General features: G+C 41.0%; 2 protein-coding genes across 2 annotated transcripts in view; one reads left to right on the top strand and one right to left on the bottom strand.

Moving 5' to 3' along the window:
* Nucleotides 1-12,302, bottom strand: part of SLC35F2 (solute carrier family 35 member F2) — a 176,838-nt gene extending 164,536 nt beyond the window's left edge. Inside the window, exon 1 of the mRNA XM_045836550.1 lies at nucleotides 12,222-12,302. The gene's annotated coding sequence lies outside the window, so the exon portion shown is untranslated. The remainder of the gene's footprint in view (nucleotides 1-12,221) is intronic.
* Nucleotides 12,303-12,733: 431 nt separating this feature from the next.
* CUL5 (cullin 5) overlaps nucleotides 12,734-19,086 on the top strand; it is a 101,571-nt gene continuing 95,218 nt past the window's right edge. Inside the window, exon 1 of the mRNA XM_045836537.1 lies at nucleotides 12,734-12,865. Within this exon, the coding sequence (XP_045692493.1) occupies nucleotides 12,842-12,865 (24 nt within the window). The 5' untranslated portion in view covers nucleotides 12,734-12,841. The remainder of the gene's footprint in view (nucleotides 12,866-19,086) is intronic.

The raw sequence follows: 19,086 nt of genomic DNA on the forward strand, positions 1-19,086 counted from the left end.
TGGAGGTTGGGGTGGTGGAAGAAACTGCAGGCTTTTTACTACTAAAGGGCCTGAAAGGTCTTAGAATATATGCAAACCCCAGGGCAGCAACAGGAAAGACACCAATTGCATACAGGAAGAGAGTGAAGTGACTAGAAACAGGGCAAATGCCAGGCAAACCTCCAGAAGCCAGGCAGCAGCATTCCCCCTCTCTAAGCCCTCCCCCACACAGAGCCACAGAGTGGTGAAACAGGCTGCCCTGCTCTGGCAATTACGTAAGGCTCCACCCCACACAATTTACAGTGCCTTTTATTATTATTATTATTATTTTAAAAATATATTTTACTGATTATGCTATTTCAGTTGTCCAATTACCCCCCTTCATTCCTCTCCACCCTGCATACCCTCTCCCACCCACATTTCCCCCGTTTAGTTAATGTCCATGTGTCATAAATTCTTTAGCTTCTACATTTCCCACACTATTCCTGCCATCCCCCTATTTTCTACCTACCATCTATGCTACTTATTCTCTGTACCTTTTCCCCTCTTTTCTCCTTCCACTCCCCTGTTGCTAACCCTCCATGTGATCTCTATTTCTGTGGTTCTGTTCCTGTTCTAGTTGTTTGCTTAGTTCCTTTTTGTTTTTGTTTTTGTTTTAGGTGAGGTTGTTAATAATTGTGAGTTTGCTGTCATTTTACTATACATGTTTTTTATATTCTTTTTCTTAGATAAGTCCTTTTAACATTTCATAAAATAAGGGCTTGGTGATGATGAACTCCTTCAACTTGACCTTATCTGGGAAGCCCTTTTCTGCCCTTCCATTTTAAATGAAAGCTTTGTTGAATAGAGCAATCTGGGATGTAGGTCCTTGCCTTTCATGACCTTGAATACTTCTTTCCAGCCCCTTCTTGCCTTCAAGGTCTCTTTTGAGAAATCAGCTGACAATCTAATGGGAACTCCTTTATCGATTACTGTCTCCTTATCTCTTGCTTCTTCTAGGATTCTCTCCTTCATTTTTACCTTGGCTAATGTAATTATGACGTGCCTTGGTGTGTTCCTCCTTGGGTTCAACTTCTTTGGGACTCTCTGAGCTTCTTGGACTTCCTGGAAGTCTGTTTCCTTTGCCAGAATGGGGAAGTTCTCCTTTATTATTCAAATAAGTTTTCCACTTATTGCTCTTCTTCTTCTCCTTTTGGTACCCCTATAATTTGGATGTTGGAATCTTTAAAGATGTTCTGGAGGTTCCTAAGCCTCTCCTCATTTTTTGGAATTCTTATTTCTTCATTCTTTTCTGATTGTTTTTTTTCTTCCTTCTGGTCCACTCCGTTGATGTGAGACCCAGCTTTCATTCCATCACTATTGGTTCCCTGTGCATTTTTCTTCATTTCACTTATTGTAGCCTTCATTTTTTTATCTAATTTTTGAAAAAATTCTAATCTAATTTTCAAACAAAATTCTAATCTAATTTCATGTAATTTGCTCAAGCAATTCTGTGAGCATTCTGATCACCAGTGCTTTGAACTGTGCATCTGATAGGTTGGCTATCTCTCAGTCACTTAAAAGTACTGGTTGTGGGGTTCTCATTTGTTCTTCTGTTAGAGCCATCTCCCCCCCTCCCTTTGGTCTGGTCACGCCTCATATGTATGGGGGGCAGGGCCTTAGGTGTTCACCAGGGCAGAGTACCCCGTTGCTGGGTTGTGTCATTGTATGTGGGGTGGGGGCGGGGTCCCAGAGGGAACAATGGCGCTTCCTCTGCTCTTCATCGGACCTCAGTCACTTCCACTGCTTCCCTCAAGCAAACTGGGTCCCTCTGGTGCCAATTCCCATGTGGGTGGGCTTGTGCACACCGTGGGATTTTCCAACGACCTCTCCTTTGAGGCTGGGAGTTTCTCCCTGCACCCCAACCTTCCACAGGTGTTTTCAATCAGTGCCCCAAGGCTCTATTTCCCAGAGCTGGGATCCTGGATTGTGCACAGTGCCTGGTTTCACAATCGCCACCTCGCTGGGTCTGCTGGTTGCCACCTCTCGGCCGGGGTCTGCCAGCTGCCGCTTGCATGCCCAGGGTCCACCTGCTGTGGTCTTGTGCACCCCAGATGCCTTACGTGCCTGATCCCAACACTCTCTGCTCTCTGCACCATGACCCGCACCCAGCTGCCCGACTCCGCTCCTCTTACTGGTATGGATGAACGTGTCTATTTTAACTCCTTGGTTGTCTGACTTCCATACAGTTCAATTTTCTGTCAGTTCTGGTTTTTATTCTGTTTCTAAATTGTTATTGTCCCTATCTTGGTTGTGCGAGGAGGCACAGTGTGTCTACCTATGCCTCCATCTTGGCCAGAAGTTAAATCCTACAGTGCCTTTTCTACATAGGCCATGCTACTAAGACAGAGTAAAAGCAGCTGTATCTAATACACAGAAACAAACACAGAGAGGCTGCCAAATTGAGGAGACAAAGCAATATGGGCCAAATGAAAGAATAGAACAACCGCCCAGAAAAAGAGCTAAACAAAATGGAGAGAGCCAGCCCATGAGATGCAGAATTCAAAACACTGGTAATCAGGATGCTCAGGGAAATCATTGAGTACTGCCACAAAATAAAGGAAGAAATGAACATTACACTAAGTGAAACAAAGAAAAATATACAGGGAACCAACAGTGAAGGGAAGGAAGCTGGGATTCAAATCAATGATTTGGAACAAAAGAAAGAAATGAACATTCAAAAAACCCAAAACTGAGTAGAGGCTTAGGAACTTCTGGGATAACTTTTAGCATACCAACACCCAAATCACATGGGTGCCAGAAGGAGAAGAGGAAGAGCAAGAAATTAAAAATTTATTTGAAAAAATGAAAGAAAACTTTCTTAATTTGATGAAGGAAATAGACATAGAAGTCCAAGAAGCACAAAGAATCCCAAAAAAGTTGGACCCAAAGAGGGCCACACCAAGACATATCATAATTAAAATGCCAAAGATTAAAGATAAAGACAGAATCTTAAAAGCAGCAAGGGAGCCCTGGCTGGTGCGGCTCAGTGGATTGAGTGCAAACTAAAGGTTTGCCAGTTCAATTCCTAGTCAGGGCATATGCCCAGGTTGCAGGTCAGGTTCCAAGTTGGGGGCACATGAGAGGCAACCACACATTGATGTTTTTCTCCCTTTCTCCCTCCCCTCCCCTCTCTCTAAAAGTAGGTCCTTGCCTTTCATGACTCTGAATACTTCTTTCCAGCCCCTTCCTGCCTACAAGGTTTCTATTGAGAAATCAGCTGATAGTCTTATGGGAACTCCTTTGTAGGTAACTGTTTCCTTTTCTCTTGCTGCTTTTAAAATTCTCTCCTTATCTTTCATCTTGAGTAATGTAATTATGATGTGCCTTGGTGTGTTCCTCCTTGGGTCCAACTTCTTTGGGAGTCTCTGAACTTCCTGGACTTCCTGGAAGTCTATTTCCCTTGCCATATTGGGGAAGTTCTCCTTTATTATTTGTTCAAATAACTTTTCCATTTGTTGTTTTTCCTCTTCCCCTTCTGGCACCCCTATAATTCGGGTGTTGGAACATTTAAAGATGTCCTGGAGGTCCCTAAGCCTCTCTCCTTTCTTTTAAATTCTTGTTTCTTCATTCTGTTCTGGTCGCATGTTTATTTCTTCCGTCTGCTCCAAATCATTGATTTGAGTCCTGGCTTCCTTGCCATCACTGTTGGTTCCTGTATATTTTCTTTTATTTCACTTTTCTTAGCCTTCACTTTTTCCTCTGTTTTGCAACAATACTCAACCATGTCTTTGAGCATCCTGATTACTAGTGTTTTGAACTGTCCATCTGATAGGTTGGCTATCTCTTCATTGTTTAGTTGTATTTTTTTCTGGAACTTTGATCTGTTCTTTCATTTGGGCCAAATTTTTTTTGTCTTGACGCACCTGTTATGTAGTAAGGGATGGAGCTTTAGGTATTTGCCAGGGTGGGGCAACCCGCCTTGCTGTGTTGTGGCACTGTATGTGGGGGAGGGTTCCTAGAGGGAACAATGCCGCTGCTTAGCTCTCTGCTGGCTTCCAGTCACCTCCCCCATCACCCACAAGCTAATCGGGCCCTTCTGGTGTTGATTCCCGGGGAGGGGGATGGTTTTGTGTACGTTCTAGGACCCTGTCTCCAACAAACTCCCCTGTGAGGCTGGGAGTTTTTCCTGCTACCTCAACCCCCATGGGTTTTTTGGTCAAAGACATTGAGGCTTTATTTCACCTCAGTGGAACCTTGGGTTGCATGGTCTGTCTTGATCCCCAGTTGTTCCTCCCAGTTTATCTGAATGCAAATGTGAGACCAACCGGTCTGCCAGCTGCCACCTTGCCTCGAGTCCTCTCTGCCTGGCTTCCCATCCCCCCCTCCCCCACCCGTCTGAATGTATGTTTCTTCTTTAACTCCTTGATTGTCAAACTTTCATGCAGTTCAATTTTCTGTCAGGTCTTATTGTTTTTTTGTTTTTAAATTTGTTGTTGTCCTTCTGTTGGTTGTGGGAGGAGACACAGTGCATCTACCTACACTGCCATTATGCTTGGAAGTTGACATTTTATTATTTTCATAGTCTGTTCTTATCTTCTATACTATCTAAACTGAGAAAATTTTAAAATAAATTAACCAAGACTTTTGAATGACAGTAGCTTGAATATAAAGGTGTTATTGTAGAATTTTAATGTAAAATTTTAATGACATAGTCTCCAACTGATAGTATAAATAAAAGGTTATAATTGGCCAAGAGCTGCTAATTTTTGTTTCTTCTATTTAGTGCTAATTAGGTGAAATAAAGTTGTTTTTTCTGGTATTGAGAAAGTGAATAATTATTTGTGTAATTACAGATAATGAAACAAGTATTAGGTATGTGCGTGTGTGTGTGTGTGTGTTTTTTTTTCTGGGTGTTTGAAATCCTCCTTAGACCAAAGAGTCAACGCAATCCACAGCTGTGGATGGGGCAAAGAGAAACTAGAGTCTGAGCCTTCTGGACAAGCAAAACATTACCTGAGCTTTTTGTCCCTGTTCTCTTTGATGCTTTTTCCTGAAACCATCCTTCACACAAAAGCACTGAATTGCAGATTGGAGGACTTGGACCTAGTCCAAGTTCTGACAACTGACAATACTAATTGATATGGTGGAAGGTATTTGACCCTAAGCAAGTTCATAGAATGCAGGTTGGTCAACTGAGGTTGGTTAAAATGTCTATCTGTTCCAGAAATCGTATACCTAATAAATGATTTTTTTCAAGAATTAATAATTCTGGGGCTTCACAGTGTTGTTTTGCAATATTTTTAATTTTTAGACACTTTTCCTATTTTTCAGCATTTGGGGGTTATTTTCCATTATAGATATATAGTAAATCCCAGATTATTTAATTCATCCTTGTCTAGAAAATATAATTGAGGCATAAGCCTCAGGCATTGTTCAAGTTATTAATAATAGTAAATAAGTTAATAGTCATCTATTCACCAGTTGCTTTGAGAAGACTAGCCCCAAACTAGTTATTAAATCTTTTCTTCAGAATGCTCAGCTCAGTACAGGTAAGCTTATATCTCTCCCTGGGTTCTCTGAGTCCTCCAGTAATGGCCAAGAGAATTCCCCAAAACTCTGTGAATTTGAGTGGAGTAGGAGGGCCTCTCCCCAGCTTCCTCACTTTCAACTGCAGCAGAGAAAAGGGGACCTTGGAGATCTGTGTGTTTCTGGCAGGATGCCCCTCCCTATCATACCCCTACTGTCTGCCCTTCCACCATTAAGACAAATCTCATTATGCCTTTAGTCTTGTTTCAGTCTTTGCAAGAAGTACCCACACTTAGGTTACCCCTCATTTGAGTACATCTCAGCACTTAACCCTTTCTGAGTCCATCTCCCATTTCCCTGACCTCCAAGCCTCTGGACAGGCAGCAAAATCCTCTGAACCCTCAAGCTCTTCTCTAATGGTCCCTTTACTTATTCTGAGTGGAACTTTCCAATAAATAAAATAAAAGCATTCAGCTTGGAGTCTGGTGTGAATGAACTATCCATTCATTAACCCTCCTTGTCATTGTCATGTACTGACCTGTCCCCCAGGTCATACTCCCTCATTCCTTAATTAATTCAGGTCCTGACTCATTGTCATTCTCTCCAACATTCTCCTGGCATAATTCTTACAGATTTCAATATTCACATAAAAATTATTAATACCTCCTGGCTGGTGTGGCTCAGTGGTTGAATTTTGGCCTATGAACCAAAGGGTCACAGGTTTGATTCCCAGTCAGGGCAAATGCCTGGGTTGCGGGCCAGGTGCCCAGTAGGGGGAGTGCAGGAAGGCAACCGCACATTCATGTTTCTCTCCCTCTCTTCTTCCCTCCCTCCCCCTCTCTAAACAATAAATAAAATCTTTTAAAAAAATTTATTAATACCTTCATGTTTCAGTAAGTTTTCTCCTGAAAGCAGACCCTGAAACAAGGACTTGGGACATAATTGGTTTATTTGGGAGACAACCCAGGAAGCAGGAACCAAGGAACAAGAAAAATAAAATAGAGAAGGAAGAAAAACCTCTGTAAAGTTTTTTTCTACCATGAACAAAGGGGACTTAAGTCCACTGAGATCTCTGGGAAACATCCTGAATGTCCCACAGAATTGTTTGCCAGAGGACCAGAGGCTGGAACACATATTCAATGTCTTTTGGCCCAACTGGTTTAAAGTTGTTCCCCTAAACCATTTTATTCCGCATACTTTGCTATATTTGCCTCTGAACCTAGCAGGTTCCCAGGCCTTTGGAGAAGACCTGGGGTGAAAGAAGAAAGGAGAGGAGCCCTTTTCAGTTGGGAAGCTGTCAGGAGGAGTCTTAAATGTCCACTTTAGCTGCTGCTGAAATTAGAGGTGGGTCAAGGGGATGTGACTAGGACACCAAAAGCATCTGGAATGCCTGATTTCTCAGCTCTCTGACCTCGTTTTCCAGAGATCCTGTTCTCTGCCCTACCTCAACTATTCTCCTTGGACCTTAACTTAGTCCTTGTCATTACCAGTAACTGCAAACAATAACAACCTAGGCTCAAATTCACCTTCAAGCCACCTCCTTCTATCTTTCTAACTCCCTCCCTCCCGTGTAGTCATTCTGACAGTCCTGAGACTCTCACCTAAGCAGATGGTACTTTGATCCCGCTATCTTTCATTGTTCATTACCCTACAGATTCAGCTTTGGTCCCATGGTCAATTATCATACTCTTACATATATGCTCAACTCCCTGCAACATCCTCTCAATAAAACCCCAACCCAGGTTACATTCTATTTTATACCTATTCAGTGCCAGCATCTGATGTGGCTTTAGAAGCAAACAGATCCTGCCACTCAAGAGCCAAGAGATTTTGGGCACCTTGCTTAACCCTGCTCTGTCTTAGTTTCCTTAGCTATGCCAAGTGGTCTCAACCAAAATTCAGGATTACTGCTTTCAATTGGGTATTTGGGGCTACCCAGGAATCAAAGCCTTTCCTGTCTTCATTTTCCCTCCATTGTATACAATAATTTCCTATCTTCTTTTCTCATTTCTTCTTAAACTTCACAACATCTGTTGTTGAAGACATTTGCAAATTATGTAAAATGTATAAATTGGACTGTGGGAGTTTCACTCCTGGCCTGGTCCCAAGGAAATCTAGGATAGTTCTCTTTGGTTTCACACAGTTGCTAGTGGGGCCTTCACTTCCTTAGCTTCCCCAGCCACCTATATTGTCCAGAGCTCCACTTTCTGGAGGCAGGAATGAAGCCTAAAAGTGTTTTGGACCATGGAAGAGGGGGTTATCCTAAAACAGTAATTTTGTGGGCTCACTGTAGACTTAAGGTACGGGTGACTGTCTTACAGGCACTGTGAAGAAGGCAGATGTCTCTGAGATGCCCTCTCCCAAGAAAGACAACATCCCCCTCAGCACTGGCAATGTGTGGCATTCCCTGGCACAGCTTTGACTTAATAGTTAGAGTATGTATTTAAAGTGGACTTCAAGAGCCTATTTTCATAATCCCAAACATCTTGGAGGCAATGGATACACTAGGGCCTGCCAGTAATTGTTTGAATTTCTATAATAAAGTGTGAAAAAAAATAAACACAAACATATTTTCAGTGATTTATATCATACAGCCGAATGGAAAAAAAGATGTTAACAGTGTAAGTAGTATGCCATCATCTGTGGGGAGTGAAAAAAATACATATGTGAATGTTTACATATGCACAGAACATCCTAAGGATTTTCAAGAAACAACTGCAGTTGTCTCTGAGAAGGAAGAAACAAAAAAAGAAGTACCCATAAGGTTCAGAGTGTCCACAGAATGATGGCAATTAGGATATTGGTTCCTTCCCTACCATATGGTCTCAAGGCATGTTAGTTTTCCTTTGGAGTATTTATCCAAATTCCAATTAAGCAATATTTGATTTGTGTAACTATGCTTCATATCTGCCTCCCTTTTAAGACTATAAGGTCCCAGAGAGCAGGGTTCTCTGTCTCATTTATTTCTTATATTTCCAGTGCCTAATACATACTTTGGAGGTTTTAGACATACTTTGGAGGTTTTGTGGGTTTGGTTCCAGACCACCACAATAAAAGGAGTAGAAATCTCTTTGTTGGTGGAGGGTCTTGCCTTCAATTTGTGAAAAAATGCAACACTTGTGAAGTGGAATAAAGCAAAGAGCAATAAAACAAGGTATGCCTATTGTAGGTACTCAAACAAGTACTAAATACTTAACTGGATTCTTTAAGTGGTGTCATACATTCATTCATGTGTTACATTATGACTTGCCACCTATTTTTTTTACAGTACAAAAAGCTGATTATTATTTAATCTACAATCTGACATTTTATTTTTTTAAAGGCAGAGACAAAGGGAAAACCTCCTTTTTTTTCTTTAGAATTTTATTTATTTTTAGAGAGATGGGAAGGGAGGAAGAAAGAGAGGGAGAGAAGCAACAATGTGTGGTTGCCTTGCATGCACGCCTAACTGGGGACCTGGCCCGCAACACAGGCCTGTGCCCTGACTGGGAATTGAATCAGTGACCTTTTAGTTTGAAGGCCAGCACTCAATCCACTGAGCCACATGGGCCAGGGTCACAGTCTTACATTTTAAATTAGGTAGAAGAGTTTGACTAGATTTAAAGATAATCTAGTTTCATTGGAGAAGGGAACTATATATAAAGTTTATTCTGGACTAGGTCTTTTCTGACCCAGTTGAGTGACCTTGGCCAGATCACCTGAGTCTCATTTTTTCTAATCTGTAAACAAAGATGGCCTCTAAGAGTCATTCCTATGTTCATATTCTTCCAGGACATTATGGGCATAGTAGCTCTGAACCCTGGTTGTACCACTTATTCATTGTTTAATAGTGCCTAGATTGCTGTCTACTAAGTCATTTGTAAAATGGAGACACCTAGGTGGCATGATTGTTGTGTTGATTTAATGAAATATTACAAAAGCTTTCTAAATTACTTTTCTGCTTCTATTCATTATGCCACAGCCAGAGTAATCATGTTAAAACAAGAGTATGACCATGCCAGTCCTTTGTTCAAAAGCCTGCAGTGGTGCCCCACTTCACTCAGAATGAAAACCAGTCTTTACAGTGGTCAACAAAGCCATATACAGTCTTATGCTCTCTTTCCTTTCTCTGCTCTGAACACAGCAACCCTCTCACTGTTCCTTGGACATTCTTGGCAACCTGCCACCTGTGAGTCCCCTCTGGGATGCTCTTCTCCCACATAGGCCTGGTCTTCTTCCACACCTCCTTCAAGTATTTGCTCAAATGCCATCTTCTCAGTGAGTCCTACTTGGATGAGTCTATTTAAAATATCAAACATCATCCCCCTTCCCTGGTTTATTTTACTCTATAGCTCTTATCTATTTCTAACATATTATGAGTGAATGTTTGTAAACATGCACAATGCAGTATCAGGTACATTGCAGGTTCTACCTATAAATTATATTCTCTTCCCTTTTCCAGTGGCTTGTGGTCTAAAGGTATAAACCTTGAGGGCTTGTGGTTTAGGATCTTCTAACATAATATGCCTTCAGGAAATCCATGATTGATATTCATTGCCTAATCAAGCATTTATAGATTTCAGTGTTAGGCACTCTTTTTTTAAGATGTTATTTAATTATTTTTAGAGACTTCGGATTAAGATGGAGGTGTAGGTAGATACACTTTGCCTCCTTGAACAACCAAAAGAAGTACAAGAACACATCTAAAAACAAAAAACAACCAGAATTGCCAGAAAATCAAACTGTATGGAAGTCTGGCAATTAAGGAGTTAAAGAAGAAACATTCATCCAGACTGACAGGAGGGGCAGAGATGAACAGCTGTACTGGGTGGTCCCACACTTGCCTGTGGACAAACCAGGAGGAAGAACTGGGGAGTGAGACACACCACATAACCCAAGGTTCCAACAGGGTAAATAAAGCCTCAAAACCTCTAACTGAAAAAACCTGTGGGAGCTGAAGCAGCAAGAGATACTCCCAGTCTCAGAGAAGAGTTTCTTGGAGAGACCCACAGGGTCCTAGAAGGTACACAAAACCACCCACCTCCTTGGGATCAGCACCAGAAGAGCTCAATTAGCTTGTGGGTAGCGGTGGAAATGACTGAATGTGCACTGATTGCTGAGCAAGCAGCACTGTTCCCTCTAGGAACCCTCCCCCACATACAGTGCCACAACACAGCAAGGCGGGTTGCCCCACCCTGGCAAATACCTAAAGCTCCATCCCTTACTACATAACAGGTGCGTCAAGACAAAAAAAATTTGGCCCAAATGAAAGAACAGATCAAAGTTCCAGAAAAAAATACAACTAAACAATGAAGAGATAGCCAACCTATCAGATGGACAGTTCAAAACACTAGTAATCAGGATGCTCAAAGACATGGTTGAGTATTGTTGCAAAACAGAGGAAAAAGTGAAGGCTAAGAAAAGTGAAATAAAAGAAAATGTACAGGAACCAACAGTGATGGCAAGGAAGCCAGGACTCAAATAAATGATTTGGAGCAGAAGGAAGAAATAAACATGCGACCAGAACAGAATGAAGAAACAAGAATTCAAAAAAATGAGCAGAAGCTTAGGAACCTCCAGGACATCTGGAAACATTCCAGCATTTGAATCATAGGGAGATTCAGAAGGAGCAGAGGAAGAGCAAGAAACTGAAAAGTTATTTGAAAAAATAATGAAGGAATCTTCCTTAATATGGCAAAGGAAACAGACTTCCAGGAAGTCCACGAAGCTCAGAGAGTCCCAAAGAAGTTGGACCCAAGGAGGAACAAACCAAGGCACATAATAATTAAGTTACCCCAGATGAAAGATAAGGAGAGAATCTTAAAAGCAGCAAGGGAAAAGCAGACAGTTACCTACAAAGGAGTTCCCATAAGACTATCAGCTGACTTTCAATAGAAACCTTGTAGGCAAGAAGGGGCTGGAAAATATTCAGAGTCATGAATGGCAAAGACCTACATCCAAGATTACTCTATCCAGCAAAGCTTTCATTTAGAATGGAAGGCAGATAAAGTGAAGCTAAAGGAGTTCATTATCACCAAGCCCTTATTATATGAAATGTTAAAGAGACTTATGTAAGAAAAAGATAAAAAATATGAACAATAAAATGAGAACTCACAACTATCAACAACCGAATCTAAAAAAACAAAACCAAAATGAACTAAACAAACAGCTAGAATAGGAACAGATTCACAGAAATAGAGACCACATGGAGGGTTATCCATGTGGTAGGGGCAGGGGGGAGAATGGGGGAAAAGGTACAGGGAATAAGAAGCATAAATGGTAGGTACAAAATAAAGAGGGGGAGGTTAAGAATAATATGGGAAGTGGAGAAGCCAAAGAACTTGTACGTATGACCCATGGACACGAACTCAGGTGGGGGAATGCTTGTGGTAAGTGGGGTACAGGGCAGAGAAATAAAGGGAAGAAAAAGATTGAGGCAACTCTAAGAGCATAACCAATAAAGCATATTTAAAAGATATTTTATTTTTTTAGAGAGAGAGAGGAAGGGAAGGAGGGAGAGAAACATCGATAAGTTGCTTCTAGTAACTGCCAGGATCTGGACCAAACCAGCAACCCAGGATGAGTCCTGACCCCTCAGGATCCAACAGGTAACCTTTCCCCTTGCACAACACGCTGAATGAATTGAGCCAAACTGGTCAAGACTAGCGCCAAGCCCTCTTTAATAGAGTAGTCAATACTTTTGTGCATTCATTCAACAAATATTTATTGGGAGGCTTCCACGTGCCAGTTCTTACCGAAGACAGCTGTTACAGATATTTCATTAGACCTCCCTTAAAACCGAGTCACCTGGTTCGGTGCGCTGGCTGAAGGAAGATGTATGGTCCCGCCAGCAGAGGGCGCGCTCCCACTCCTGCGCCGCCTCCGGTGCCCACCAAGGTTTCCAGGCTCCCACGCTCGTTCTCGAGCGCGCCCCCGCCCGCTGTGTCACGTGATGCAGCCGTGGAACCTGAGCTGCCGGGTCTGAGCCGAGCTAAATTCGTTGCCGGTGGCGGCTGAGGGTGCAACTTCAAAAGCTAATCCGATGGAGTGGGGAAGCTCCTAGAGTCGATGCTTCCACTTCTAATTCAGGTCGGCTCCCGTTACCCTCTCACCGTTCGCCGTAGCCAGCTCCCTGAGCGTTTGCATGAGTTCTTCCGAGTGGGGAAGCTCCGGTGACCATGTAGGGGGAAACAGAAAAAGCTCCAGGTACCTGGAACGAAGTCAGCGCTATTGGCACGCCGCCCGCTTCCCACCATACCCCCGGTGCGGCCGGTGGGCCCGTCGGACCTGGTGGGAACTCCGGCCTCCAGTTGTGGCCTGGTCTCCGGCGCCACGAAATCTCGCGCCGTCTCGCGAGATTCTAAGTTGAAGAAACATGGCGACGTCTAATCTGTTAAAGGTAAAACCCTCAGTCCAGCTTGGTATTTAGTCCGTGACCGCTGGGTTCAGCTCTTCGGTAAAGACTCGGTTCAGGTTCTGGAGGGAAATGTGGGAGTTGTCTACCGGAAGGGAAACCTGGGAGGCTGCCGCCGAGGACCGGAACGCGGGTCTCTGGCCTTGGGGTCGAGAGGTTCTGGTTGTCCCTCCCGCGGATTGACCGATGTTAGAAAGGCCCGGCTGCGGTCCAACGGGGAGCGAAGCTTGCAAGGGACCAGTTCTGACCTCCGGCGGGAGAGGAAATGTGCCCTGACCGATTAAGCAGTTGCTGCTCTGAGGTTCTCAGTTTTTTCCGAAATGAGAATCTAAAACGCATAAAAGGAAAATCCCAGAAAATGCTGCCCAACATGGGTTTCATGACCATCCCCTCCTCCTCAATTTCTGTTCTCATTCTCTCTGCACGGAATTCCATGTCAGACAACAGCGCTTTCCACCTCACTCCCCGTTCTACACGCTGTACTTTCCCTTCTACTGTTCTCCCATTCTTCAGTTCCTATTTTACCCTTTTTTTCTTTGGGAAACTGCTCATTATCTCCATTACAGCACACAACCAGTTGAGTACTGAGGAAATGCTACTCTAATTTTAGGGTTTAGGAAAGTTACGGTATACAAGAAAAACGGTTTAAAGTTAGTTTTATAGATTTGGGATAGCAGGGGAGATCTGGGCCTAGAGGGTCAGGTTCTCTATCAGTTAAAATGTTGAGAATGAGGAAGACAGAGCACTACTTTGCTTATTCTATGCTTGTGTTTATAGTAGGGACGTTTTGCCTTAAAAGTATTTACTGAAATGGGGGCCTGATTAGCTCAAGGAACATAAACACAACAGATGAAGTACTCCTCGCTCAAACCATCATTTATGCCTCTAGGCAGTGTTGATGGATAGTAGAAAATAATCGAATAGAAAACATGTTAAAATACACTAAAACCTCTCTCGTGTCTTCTCTAAACTACATCATGCCTGATAGATGGGACTGTCTTAGAATGTAGACCTATTTTTACTAACTTAAGGGGCAATGTATCTTCTTTTAGAGGGGGAGGGGCCTAGAACTAGACTGAATTTTGGTTGGTTAGAAGCTGTGTGACTTTGGACAAGTTTCTTAACCTCTCTGCCCGGTTTCCCATCAATGAAGTGAAATTATCAATAGTGCCTGTGTCATAGGAGCATTGTGAAGGTTGAGTTAATGAGTGTAAAATGCTTGAAACAGTGACGGGTACTTAATTCTTGAATGATACACATAAATTACTAGAATGACTACTCTTGCTGTTTCTCTAGGAAAAATAATTCACAGAAATTGAGTAACCTGTCCTACTCTACTATTCTTTTATAACAGTATAGCAAAGTTCTAATATATCGCCTTAGAAAGAAAATTTGTTTGACTTCTATAGACTACTGTTAATGCATCCGCATGTAACTTAAGCAATAGCTTGTTTTTAATTGAAATGTGTCTAAGAAATAATTGGGTTCCTAAATCTTTATGAATTTTTGACTTGATTACCTGCATATTACAACAACATATCTTGTTTTCCCCTAAAAAAATATCTCTTAGAAAACAGTAAGTCACTTTATTTTACCCCATACAAAAAGTCTGGCAAAGGATTGACTGGAGGAGGTGTAAGTCTGAAACTACTTCAGTCAACAATAGTAAGTGCTTACCTTGTAGAGATTGTGAATCTACATCTACAGCACACATCTAAAGAATGAAAAAGTTGCCTGAATATATAGAAAATGAGCAGATAGTATTCAGGTTAAAAAGATAACAAGGATTCAAAAAATCTGTAACCCAAACAACTTTTGTAAATAAAAGGAAGGAAACAATGCTTTAAAAAACTGGTAAATGATTCAGTCATTCTAGTGAACGTGAAAACATACCAAAGATACACTGGGAAAATTTCAATAAAATTTTTTTATGAAATGTTGAAAGGGGGAAATGAACTTCTAAATATTCTTTTATATAGTATGTGATTTTAGATATGTACAACTAATGTAATATAATGGACATTATAGAGAGACGTTTGATCCTTTTAACTGTATCACCAAAAGTTTACATATTTAAATTGGCCAGGAATTTTTTTTTCTCTCCCTGTTTGGGGAGGGGAGATTTCCTTATATTCATACATTTAGGAGTAGCTAATTAAAAAGTGGAAAGTTTGTCTTCCTTGGAGAAAGGTAGTGTGATCCTGTCAGGATAGAGCCATTAACTTGATTTATAGGATCATTTAAATTCAAAGCTGGTGGTACCTTGAATAGAGACAGGGCTGGCTAGGGTGTGGCCAGATTAGCCTCATTTCCTTTTTTTTTTTTTTGGAGAGAATTAATAGACTGGTTCATTAGAAAAATGCTTTAGACATTGTATAATTAGATTTCGCCAGAGCAATTTGACAGAATTATCATGTTTTGTGGTCAAAATAGAGAGATGTAGGCTATATGTGAATATAATTAGAATTTGATTCATTATCAGTTAAACAACCCTGATTATCATCAATCCTGAAGGAGGCCTTTTTAGTGTCCTGCTGAAAGAAAATGTCCACTTCCTGTGTTGGGTTAAGTTTATTGAATTTGTGGATGATCCAAAAGAGGGTAGTTAGTGTTATGAAAGATAAGATTCAAAACTTTGATATGAAACTTATTAAGTCAGAACTCAATGCAATAAAAACCACCTACTTTTTAAAATATTGGGATTTGATTGTGATACAGTCGTATTCTCTGTTTAAAGCAAGTAGACTATTGCTGGATTTTGGGAATATTTTGGATAATACAAAGATTTGTGTTGTACATGTTGATGTACGATTACTAGTTGCCTGGAGAGTTTATAACTTTTTAATGTTACTACTCTAACTTTTTGTTTTAACGTTTAATCCTGTTTGTTCCTTTACTTTTGCAGTTATCGTCTAGGTCTTCAGTGCTCATTTTCTTTATTTCCAATTGAGTGTCCTTTTCCAAATAGCAATTGCTCACATCTTATTTTGCTGAGCCTTACCCTATTTAATTCTTTATTGCTTACTTTATCCAATTATTGGAGTGCCCTTAATTTCCTTGTCAATACCACAAATTTTTATAGTTTCCCCTATGTTCTTCTCTTTTTCAAGGTACCCTCTGTATTGCCTCCTTCCACTTTTTCTGCCTTCATTTCACCCTTCAGGACTTGGCAGCATGTTTCCTGTTATTTTGTTTCAGTTTCCTTTATTCTGTGGGGATAAAAAGTTCATATAACTCCTCATAGAAACTTAACCTGTGCTCTGCTTTGGCCTCAGACTTTTAACATTTTCTCTCTTCCCATTCACTGTCACAGTTCTTACAAAAGCAGTCCCCACTTGATGCCTTTCTAATTCTTCACCTTTTCTCTTAACTTACAGTGAGTTGGCTCTCTCCCTGCCCTCACACAATTATATTGAAACTCTCAGTCTTAAGAGCTTTAGCAACCCCCTGTTTGTCAAGTAAGATTCTTTTCATACATTCATCCTCTCTTCTTTTATTGTTGGTTACTACCCCTGCTTCCCTTCTGGTTTTTATGAGATTCTCTCCTTGGTCTCCTGTCTCTCAGATAACTTGTGTTTTTCACTGACCTCCTTCCTCTTTTCTCTTTTCCTCCCCAGTGTAATCTTCAGGATTTAGTTTTTAGCTTTTGTACTCCCCCCCAACAGTTTTTTAATGTTTTTTAAAGATTTTATTTACTTATTTTTAGAGAGAGGGGAAGGAGAAAGAGAGAGAAAGAGAAACATCAATGTGTGGTTGCCTTTCATGTGCTCCCTACTGGGGACCTGGCCTGCAACTCAGGCATGTGCCTTGACTGGGAATTGAACCAGTGACCCTTTGGTTTGGAGGTCCGTGCTCCATCCCCTGAGCTGCACCAGCCAGAGGTCTCAGAGAGTTTTAACTGCCATGATTTCACTATTTTTATCTCTTAATCCTGATCTGAGCTGTAAACCGAAACAGTACTAATCATATCACTTTCCTGCTTAGATACCTTTGATTGTTCAAATTCTTTGAGGTCCTTCCAGCTGGGTCTTCTCCCTAGTAACACATTCATATTCATATTTCCTCCTTCCCTCTCTCCTCTTACTCCTTCTCTCTCTCTCTCCTTCTCCCTCTCTCCCCTCTCCCCCTCTTCCTCTTTCTCTCTCTTTCTGGCTGTTATTTTTTGGTTCAGTAGCATACTAGAGACTTCCAAGACTTTATCTTTGCTGTTTCTTCTGTCAGGAATGGCCCCTCCCTTTGGTGTTTTCCTGTTAAAATCTTATTTATTCTTAACACTCAGCCTAGATATCCCCTTTCTTATCAGTGCTCTCATTTGATATTAATTGTTGCCTGCTCTACACAACCACAGCACAGCCATCAGTCTGTTCTAGCACTTACAGTATGCCTTATGTGTAATTTACATGATCTGCTCACATATCTCTTTCTGGATTGTAAGCCCCATTAGTGCTGGGACTTTATTAATCTTTTGATGCCTTAACCATCTAGTGCAAAGGAGTGACTCAGAGTTGTGTAGAATTTATTCATTTTTAAATTAATTTTGTTAGACACATGTCTAAGGCATCACGAAGGGTACAAAGATAAATAAAACAATGCCCAGCCTGTTTGGGAAATTACCATATGCTAAAGGAGATTAAAAAGTACTAATGATTTGCTTTAAGACAAGAACTTCAAGAGTGTTACCACATGTTGTATGGTCCCTTACAGACTGAGATCATTTCTGGTGGGATGATGAAGGAAAGTTTTATGGAGAAAGCATTAGATCTGGATTTTGAAGAATGTTTAGGTTTTTTGTAAGTGGTGGTTAGCAGAAAATTTGGCAGGAAGGGAGACTAGATCATTGTGGCTGCAGTGTGCAGGAATGCATGCTGTGTCTATGTGAGCAGTTCTTCGTGAAGTCTGCAGCATAGTAGCCCAGAATATGGGAAACAGTGGGAGACAGGAATACAAAGGAAAGTCAGATTAGATTGTGAAAGGTCTGTCTTCAGTGCTAGACAAGGGAGTTTGAAATAAAGTTCCATAGATAATGAGGAATATTTGAAAGAATATGTGAGCATATATATTAAGCCCTCAATCTCTTCTTGGCTCTTACACATAAATCATATTACTCATTACTTCTATTTTGTGTGTATTCAAAATATGATTTGTGGGGTGGCCATGTATGAGGGGCATTTGTGCTAATAAAACCATGTTTCTTAAAACCAAACAGGAGTCTTTAAGTCTGTGGAAAATAAGTTTATTCAACAAGTATTTAGCATTTTCTAATTCCATCCGGGTAATGGTGATCTAGGCAGACAAATTCTTGCCCTTAATGTAACTTATAACTTACATTTTTGTGGGGGAGACAGTCAATAAACATGTAAGCAAATAAATATATACTGTAAAGTCAGGTTTTGATAAATGCTATGAAGAAAAATAATCATGGTAAAGGATAGAGAGTGATAGGTGTTATTTTTGATAGGATGATTAGGGAAGGTCTCTAAGGACATGATATTTGAGCCGAGACCTGAAGGAAACAGGAAACAAGTCATGTATTGGGTTGGCCATAAAGTCCATTTAGTTTTTTCATAAAATAAAAGACATTTTTCATTTTTACCAATAACTTTTATTGGTTTCGATATTTTGAGTATGTTGAGTATCTTACACATGATATAATGTTGACTGTTCTCAATTTGATTGCTATCACCTTCAACTGGTCTACCTGACCATGGAGCATTGTCCAGTGAGAAATCTCTATAATGAAACTTCACAAACCACTTTTGACACATTCGATCAGTCACAGCACCTTCCCCATACACTGCATAAATCTTTTTGTGTGTTTCAGTTGTGTTTTTACCTTTCTTGAAATAATAAAGCATAATATGCTGAAAATGTTGCTTTTTTCTTCCATCTTCAATATTAAAGTGGCTACACAAAAATTCACTAATTTTTAACAAATTTTTAAAAAATATTTATTTCTTAGATGGCAAGGGAGGGAGAAAGAGAGGGAGAGGAACAACAATGTGTGGTTGCCTCTCGTGCACCCCCTACTGGTGACCTGGCCTGCAACCCAGGCATGTGCCCTGACTGGGAATCAAACTGGCGACACTTTGGTTCACAGGCTGGGGCTCAATCCACTGAGCTACACCAGCCGGGGCAAAAATTCACCAATTTTGTAAGTTTTTTAAATGCACACTGATATGACAGATATCAAATGCCATCTAATAAAA

The sequence above is a fragment of the Phyllostomus hastatus genome, unplaced genomic scaffold (genome assembly GCF_019186645.2).
Source record: "Phyllostomus hastatus isolate PE091 unplaced genomic scaffold, TTU_PhHast_1.1 phas_contig_113, whole genome shotgun sequence".
In the NCBI taxonomy this organism is placed as follows: Eukaryota; Metazoa; Chordata; class Mammalia; order Chiroptera; family Phyllostomidae; genus Phyllostomus; species Phyllostomus hastatus.